Here is a 9507-nt window from a genome sequence, read left to right as displayed (position 1 = left end):
TACTCTTGCTTTATTACCCAAGCCATTCTAACATTCTTGTCTCCATTCATGGCACTTTATAACTTAAAAACCGTTTAACAATGTACTTCAATAAAGTATGGAATGAAATAAAGAAATTAAGATAAATACGAGATCATATCTCATAACTTTAACAATTCGACGCCTGTCATTAAATATACTTGACGTTATGGAAAATCAGAATATTCACCTTCAGAGTGTAATTTAAACTTTATTAAATGCACCTGCTCAGTGCGCATTAATAGTTTAACAAGAAATTGTCTTAGAAATAATTAATTAGAAATAATTAACCTTAAATTTATTTGCTTTGTTTGTTTTTAACTTATATAGCATTGAAATGGATGACGATCGTAACAACTCTTATACAACTGCAGTGGAAATGGCAACCTCAGAGGATCCTCAAATTTTAATGATTGTTATTCAACAACCCAACGAGGAAAAGTAAATATATACGAATAATATACATATATCTATATAATTTCATTATTATAATATGTTCCAGGTACTCTGTCATTAAAAAGAAGTGTTGCATCGATCGACCTGTAGCTTCACAAGTTGTTACTATGAAAATGATAGCACCTACTTCAGAAAAAAGTGCAGGTTTAATGTCAATCGCTACTAAAGTTGTCATACAAATGAACGCCAAACTACGTGGTATACCATGGATGATTGATCTACCACTCAAAGGTCTAATGACAATTGGATTTGATGTTTGTCATTCTTCTAAGGATAAGAATACCTCATATAGCGCCCTTGTTGCCACAATGGATGTCCGCAGTTCATCAAGATATTTTTCGGCTGTTAGTAAGCACCAAAAATTTCAAGAGCTTTCAAATGATATTATACTGCATTTCACATTCGCTTTGAGAGCATATAGAAATGAACACGGATCTTTGCCTGAACGCATTTTATTTTATCGTGATGGTGTCGGCGATGGTCAACTGCATCAAGTAGTAAATACTGAGCTTAACCATTTACGAATCAAGGCACAAGAAATCTATGAAGCGGCTGGAAAACATGAAATTGGACCACGTTTAGCTTTCATAGTTGTTTCCAAACGTTTAAATACTCGCTACTTTTTCAGCAATAATAATCCACCACCAGGAACAGTCGTTGATGATGTTATAACATTGCCGGAACGTTATGATTTCTTCATAGTTTCGCAAAGTGTGCGTCAGGGTACGGTTTCTCCTACGAGTTATAATGTAATTTATGATACCATGGGTCTCACACCAGATCGTATACAAATGCTCACATACAAAATGACGCACATGTACTATAACTACACAGGTACCTGTCGTGTCCCGGCTGTTTGTCAGTATGCGCATAAGTTAGCTTATTTAGTTGCTGAAAGCATACATTGTCCACCCTCTCAATTACATGAAAGAAATTTATACTTTTTGTAAAAGTATCTTAATTTTTAATTTCTTTCACATTTTATTATTTCACATTTAATTAGATCCTTAATTATACGATTATATAATTAATTCCATGATTATATAATTAATTACGCGATTATTGAATTAATTACATAAATATGTAATTAATTACTTAAATTTAATATAATAAAATTACATAACACACATTTAATTACATTATTAATTACACAAATTATTACTTAATTCATTACACAATTGAAGATTAAATTTAACTTACGTGGTTAAGTATAAAAACGGACTTCATTTCAGATTTCATCAAATTATCAATAATAATTTAATGAAATTTGCATTGAGTTTTATTAACTTAGTATAAAGTATAAAGTATAATATCGGTTTTAATTATTCAATAGTTGCAATGTATTATGGCAATAGTTAACTATACCAATGGTCGAGAACTACAGTACATGTTTACTACAGTGTAGTTTAGTAGTTCCGCCCACTGGTGTTACACAAAGTTTTACACTTACGCCCATGTGTCATTCAGCTCAGCTGTTTTGTTTGAGGAGAAAACCGACCGACGCATTTTTTTTCTGCCCTGACCTACTAAACATTTTGCAAATTCAAATACAAATATTAAAATTTTGTAATTTTAATATTATTAATATTATTGTTATTAACAATTATGAACGTTGATAAAACTTGTTTAAAATATTTATGTAAAAATAATGAGAAATTCTTATAAATTTTTCTAGAATATCTCAATATTTATGGTATAACTAAAGCTGTAAAATATTCACAATGTATTTAACAAATGTAACAAATGTAACAAATGTAACAAATGTTAAGTAACTACAAATAAAACATAAATTTTTAAACAAATTTAACATTTTTTATTAATAATAATAATAGTGTCTTTAATAAGGAGACTATTAGAAAATGCTTAATGTTGGTGGATAAATCTTGTAGCTTGTATTTAACCTTTACAGTTCATCCAATTCTTTTACCTTGGGCTGCTTGTTTAGCGGGAGGGATAGTTAGCTATTTTGTTGCCTTCATTTCCTTTACGTTCCTAAAATTTACCACAAGGGGTCCCAGTTTATTAAGCTGGTAAGACCTACTTAACTGTCAGATATTATATAGATTGTCAATCTATTTGTCTGTATTTTCAGATTTCAGTTGAAAGTCAATTTTGATCATTCTGTATACCAGATTTGCAAACTATCATTTATAAAATTCATTTTTGCTGCCCTATTTTCTTAATTGAAAATAGGGGTATTCACTCTCTCTTGTAAACTCATTGCAGGGAGCACGAAATGCAAGAATGCTATGTAAAAACTGCAAGACTGCGAGAACACCTCTGTTGCAGAATTGTATCATCAAAATGAATCAGCTGTTTTTGCAGTCGATTCACATTGAGCAAAGAAAAATAAAAGTATAACAATGCCGCGAACAAGTGAAATACAAAAATGTATAGATTTTTTAATTGAAAATAGTGCTTTTAATATTCTGATTGAAGGTATTAACATGTTGTTAATGTAGTTTTCACTACTATATAGTTTCTATTTGTTAGATGATGCAAATTACTGGGAAGTGATGGAGCAATTAAATGAAGACCTTTTGTTTACTTTAGTAAACCATCACAGAAATCACCAACCCGTACCAAAATCTATTCAATGGAGATCTACCATTCTTCAAGAATTTGATGAAGGCCGTTTTTGTCAGATGCTTACAGTAAATTGGAACGTATTTTCCTTAATAGTCTCACTAATAAACTATTAAGGATTGCTATTGTTTTATATCGTTTGGGTTCATCAGGCGAAAATGCGGCTATTCGTAAAGTCGCTACATTATTTGTTGTTGGGGATATATGTAATAATAATATAATATAAAAATAATTAGTATAATAAAAATATAACTAATTCTTAATTTATTATTGTTATTTGTTATATTTTTTATCGAGGGCGGTAGTGGGGCTTTGCACAGCAGAACGCACGACTTTCAGTGCAGAGCTGGATGATGTGTTGTCTGCAGACGATTCAATAAAAAAAACTTCGTTGCCTAGCGCAGAACTAGTTGGTGGCTATGGCAATGTTTCCGTACAAAATTAGACATGCGTCCAAACACTTCATTCAATAGTTCAAAATGTGAACAAATTTTCGTAAGTTTCGCTGAAATTGATATGTAAATAAATAAATTAATTCACAAATGTATATGTATATAATATTATATTTGTGAAAACTTAATTAATGGTCACATCGATTTAAATTATTGAACGAAACGCATGTATATATCACAGCCATAGATTAACATATCTCGAAATTTTACTAACAGTCAATTCAAATTTAAAAATGAGAAGCAACAAATGACAAAACAGCTGATTTCCGCCATTTCTGGTTTGTTGCAAGCAAATATACATAGGTTTCAGCATTGGAAGATTGCACGCAATTGCACGAAATTTTGTGCGTGTATTTTGTTGTTGTTATTTGCATTCTCGTACAATCTGTGCATTTCGTGCACCTTGCAATGAGTTTGCAAGAGAGAGTGAATACCCCTAATGTTAATTTTAAGCTTTTTACAAAATTCATTTTTTTGGAATATGATCAAGTATCTTAAGGTACGGTATATTATCAAATACTATATACTTTATAGTGGCCTAACTATAAAGTATACTAAGAAAGTGCTCCGGCTAGAAAGGTATTTGATTCGGTACCCGCAGGTGGAAAACGCGGTAGAGGACGTCCGCATCTTCGGTGGAAGGACCAGGTGACCAACGATTTGGGGGCGCTCGGTACTACCAACTGGCGTCAGAAGGCAACTAACCGGGCTGACTGGCGGAGGCTACTCGACGCGACCAAGGACGACACACGTCTGTAATGGCCAACCAAGTAAGTAAGTAACGTATACTCCTAAATATTTATTGTCCTGCTCAACATGTAACGACAAGTTTTGCTTGTTCTTTTGCTGGGGTAAACTCATCGGTTTGTCCTGGATCGTGACAACAAATTTTTACGAAATAAGGGACATAAACGTATTCACGCCTATAAGGAAAGGAACATAAACGTATTCACGCCTATAAAATTTAGTCGGAAATACATAAACGTATTCACGCTTATGTGGAATTTGGTTGGAAGTACATAAACGTATTCACGCTTACTCGAGGTTTACCTCCAACCGCTATTCAGAAACGAAAATCTCAAAGCTAAGAACAAGACACTGATATATAACCAAGTAATTCGTCAATCACTTCTATATGGTTGTGTAGCGTTCAGCAAAGCTTCAAACACTACTATTCACTGGCTAGAAATTGTACAAAGCCAGGCTGTGAGAAGACTTTTCAAAGTTTCATGGTAAATTAGGAAGAATGACATAATCAGGGACATTAAGATTGATCCCATCAAAAAATACATAAAGGATAGAGCCCTGAAATTAGGTATGCAGATCTGAGGTCAATTATTGCTTAGTCTTAGTCTGATGAAGTGATAAACAATAATCTAGTCAAGGTGTAGAGAGGGGTTTTGAAGAAACCTCGAGTTAAGAAAGAGTATAAGTGCTTAAGTGCACTAGCTCAAAACAGCTTCAACATAATAATTAATGTAAGTTAATTATAAAAAAAAAGAAATTGTTGACGCGGTTTTCTTGATAGTTAGCTGCTTTAAGGTGTCTACGATGATTGCTGAAAGTTCTCCAGCGTGCTTCTTATGACTTGGGATGTTGATCACTAAGTGTCTTTCCTGAACAAATGCGTTGTCTTATATACGCATTCGACCAAACGGTAGTGTAGCGCAAAGCTTAGTTTACAGCTGGCTGTTTTGCGCTTTCACCGCAGTTCTTTTAATAATGATTTAATGATATCGATTTCATAGTATCGATATGATGATCGACACTTCCGTGCTAGTGTTTTGCAGAGTATCTGTAAATAATTATAAAATAATAATTAATAAAAATGTAAATAATTAATAAGAGTTTAGATAAATATGCGAGAGAAAAAGATATGTTGGAGATGTTATTGTTGTTATATATGTATATATTATGTACTTTGTATATAACAGCACAAACTGTATATAACAGTTGCATCAGATGTCTGCACCTAGCAGTATGCCAACATTCAGCATAACGAAGAGTGAATCGCAGCCGAAAACAAATGAGACGCATAAAGCAGCGTGGACTAAAGTCACTCGAAACAGAAGCAAAGAAGCACCTGCCAAAGTAAGAGAGAAGCGCACACGTCCAGAAGCAATAATTGTCCATAAAAAGGGTGAAGCAAGCTATGCCGATATGCTTAAGATGTTAAAGTCGAGCTCTGAATTGGCAGAATTGGGTTGAACTGTAAATAAAATTCGAACAACTACGAAAGGTGAACTTTGTTGATTCTTAAGCGCGGATCTGAAGTGGATGCAAACAAGCATAAAGGTAACATTGCAGAAGCGCTCCATGATTTGCTGATATACATATATTAAGCCAGCAAACCATAATTGAATGTCATGACCTAGACGAGACGACAACAGTTTCAGATGATTGTACCGCCATTGGAAACCAATTTCCTAATATTAAAAGTATGAAGCCAGAAGTGGTAAAAGTAATTCGCCCTTCACGGTATGGGACATACAATGCGAGATTGGTTCTACCCACACGCGACGCTAAAATTCTAATTAATGTTGGGCACATTCGGATTGGCTGGGTAGTATGTAGAATTAGAGACTACCTACAACCAATTCGATGCTATAAATATCTAGAATATAATATAGGCATGTTTCAAAGTACTGCAAAATGATACCAACCGAGCAGGAGCATGCTTTAGGTGTGGTGATACAGGTCATAAAGCCAAATCTTGCGACAATTCACCCAGGTGTGTGCTATGTCCTGTCGAAAATAATAATCATGACATGTTAAATAAAAACTTTCCAGTTTACCAAACCGCTTGTAGAAAATTATATTTACATATGGTTAACTGCTTTCAAATCAACTTAAACCATTGTGAAGTTGCGCAAGACCTACTGATGATAACAGCAAATGATCTAACAGCAGAAGTTCTTTTAATTTCAGAACCGTTTAACGTCCCGGAGTGTGATGGTAGGTGGTGCAGAGATATAAGCGGTAAAGCGGCAATACATATCTGTGTCCATAAAAGCTATGAAATTATTGAGAGCAACCAGCCTAATGGCTTCGTATATGCAGAAATAGATGGCATACATTTTTACAGCTGCTATGTTTCACTTAACGACACCATAGAGGAATGCTTGATCACCTCGTAGAGAATGCAAAACAGAAAATACCATTAGTAATAACAGGGGTTTTGCACTCCTTTTGCTTCAGTTAATATTTTTCTGCTTAATGATGGCATTAACCATACTTTTGATAATGGCCGTTTCATATCAACCATTGATCTTACATTTGGAAGTAGAAGTATTTGTAAAAACAGTCTATAGAAAGTGGCAGATGTGTACACAGCTAGTGATCATTAATTGATTATATTCGAATTCACACAGGACCGGATAAGTGGAAAACATAAATCTACAAGGAATTTACTGGCAATAAAATGAAATTCTAGTTAATTAGAAAAAGCAATGGTTAACCTTCTTGCTAATGAAATAATTTTAACTGGTATATACAAAAACAGAATTTAAACTGTAAAGAGAAATTCCTGGCAACAGTTCTGTAGACTGTAAGAACTGTTACCAGACTTTAAGACTGTAAATGAACCATCAAGGCTGCGAAAAATACTATCTGGAGACTCAACAACTCTAAGCAGTATTAAAGAGCCAGACGGCTCATGGACAGACTCGAGTCGGGAATCCCTTAATATTCTAATGACGACACACTTCCCAGGCTGCACCGACTCAACCGACTGTGATTCTCAGTTAAATCCTGTTCAAGCAGCTAGGAATGAAGTCGTAAATATTATTAGCAGAGACAAGGTTACTTGGGCAATTAACTCCTTTGATCCTTACAAATCGTGGTGTCCAGATGGAGAAAGCTAAGTCACTCTACTGCAAAGGATTACAGACCAATCGTTTAGTTTGAAAACACTAGAGAGACTTATTGACTTGTATATTAGAGGAAAGACTAGTATCCGCACAATGGAAATGGCACAAAACGTATACCGTAAGGGTATGTCGGTAGAAAGTGCTCTCCACGAAGTGGTTGGCACTATTGAAAGATCACTATTGAAAGAGCTAAAGGAGTACACCTTGGCTGGATTCCTTGACATCGACGGAGCTTTCAATAACGTAAACACGAACGCGATTCGAAAGGCGCTTAGAAAGAATGGAGTCAAGGATTTCATAGTAGCATGGATTGGCTAAATGCTTGAAAGCAGGGTCATCAACGCTAATATGGGAACGGGCTCCGTGGCCAGGAGGACTACAAGGGGCACACCACAGGGAGGAGTATTATCACCCCTTTTCTGGCTCTTGGTAGTCGACGAAATCTTAATCTTCTTCTTCGCCATCTTAATCTCAGGCGAATACTTGTCAACGATAAGTGAGCTCATGGAATCGGCACTTGGTGAAATCTCCAGGTGGGCTAAAAATAATGGCTTAGGGGTTAATCCTACTAAGACAGAACTTGTCCTGTTCACACGGAAAACAAAAATACCTACTTTCACCTTACCCAGAGTGGATGGAATTATACTGAATCTTTCTTTGGAAGCCAAATATCTTGGCGTTGTCCTTGATTCCAAACTAAATTGGAGGAGGAATATTGAGGAGAGAACTAGGAAAGGACTAGCTGCATACTATATCTGCAAAAAGACCTTTGAGAAGCGATGGGGATTGTCACCGTACGTAGTATACCGAATGTACACGACGATCATCAGGCCTATCATTACCTATGGGTCTCTTGACTGGTGGAAGGCGTTGGACAAAAAATGCAATCTAACCCGCATCGGAAAAACACAAAGATTGGCTTGCTTAGGTATAACCGGAGCAATCAATAGTATGCCTAAAAAAGGTCTAAATGTAATACTACATCTCCTACCACTGTGGGTGTTTATTCAAGGCTGTGCTGCCAAAAGTGCTCTTAGGCTTCGGAAGTCTAAGATGTAGAAACCAGCTAACTAAAGACACCGTACAATTTTGAAGGAGATTAGAAGCAGGGGTTATGGCTCAGTCATGGCGTGTCTGGACTCTGCTACAGACTATATGACACCAATACTAGATTTCAATACCACTAACTGCCTAATCAAAAACAAAGTTTAAACACATTGAAAATTAATGTTGCGAATAATATTTGTAGCTGAAGATGTCGCTATAACTGAAACTAATACTTGATTCACCGGAGAGCTTTGTTTGTAATTTTAGCTGTCATGTTTGTTATTTTAGGTGTCAATTGTTGTTGCTTTCAATGCAAAATCGACAGATAAATTTCTGACAGATAAAATTACAAACAAAACTCTAGTACAAATTCAGTTCTAGTACAAAATTTGAAACATATTTAACTTTTCTATCTCTAGCCTTAATTGATTTCATGATATCTTATTTGATGTTAACAGAAAAATGGAACTTTGAATTCTATGTGTAATTTCATTAAAATAATTTGGTGAAACTCCTGGAGACAAATGCGTATAAAATAATGTGTGTACTTGGGGCACAATAACATTAATACCACTGTTACTCTGGAGTCCAGTTTTGTTCACACCATATGGACGTTTTTTTAAGTCGTTAATTATAAAATTTAATTCCAAATCATATCGCTCTTTTGATTTAAGGAACAGCTAATTACAATTGTTTTTCATGAATTGATATATTGTTTCATAAAACTTAGCAGCTGATCTTTCTTAGTATATATATATAAGTCGTATTCCATCAGAAACATAAAGGATTTATATAGAGCCTCCAGTTGTCTCTGTTTCTGTTTCTGGTTAAATGCCGTAGTTCGTTGAAGGTTTTATCAGTTTATCAGTTTTTGTGTATATCTCCACTGGTCATAATGCATCTACTTTTATCTGTAAACCCATATCCATGACATGCAGAGCCTGGTTATGTCTTGCTATATTTTCTTATTCGTATGAAAATGAAAAGTGATATGGTTCGGTATTCATGTCGTACTGTGAAATTTATGGATATTTTAAGTAAGCATTTTTTTTTTTTTGTTAATCCATTTATTTTATTAC

The 9507-nt window shown here is 34.7% G+C and overlaps 1 protein-coding gene across 1 annotated transcript; it reads left to right on the top strand.

Moving 5' to 3' along the window:
* The first annotated feature begins 350 nt into the window (after positions 1-350).
* On the top strand, positions 351-1477 carry LOC119663161 (protein aubergine-like). The gene is made up of 2 exons (XM_038072826.1): positions 351-459; positions 521-1477. Exons 1-2 carry the CDS (start codon positions 356-358, stop codon positions 1422-1424), a joined length of 1008 nt encoding a protein of 335 aa, XP_037928754.1. The 5' UTR covers positions 351-355; the 3' UTR covers positions 1425-1477.
* Positions 1478-9507: the final 8030 nt, after the last annotated feature.

The sequence above is a fragment of the Teleopsis dalmanni genome, unplaced genomic scaffold (genome assembly GCF_002237135.1).
Source record: "Teleopsis dalmanni isolate 2A unplaced genomic scaffold, ASM223713v2 unscaffolded_contig_0175, whole genome shotgun sequence".
Classification (NCBI taxonomy): domain Eukaryota; kingdom Metazoa; phylum Arthropoda; class Insecta; order Diptera; family Diopsidae; genus Teleopsis; species Teleopsis dalmanni.
Note: the sequence above shows the minus strand (reverse complement) of the source record. Positions and strands in the feature narration are given on the sequence as shown.

Bases quoted from the DNA above. Each gene is read 5' to 3' on its own strand.
- LOC119663161 (XM_038072826.1), top strand. From the start codon at position 356: ATGGATGACGATCGTAACAACTCTTATACAACTGCAGTGGAAATGGCA. The intron at 460-520 runs GTAAATATATAC...AATATGTTCCAG, and splicing joins CAACAACCCAACGAGGAAAA to GTACTCTGTCATTAAAAAGA.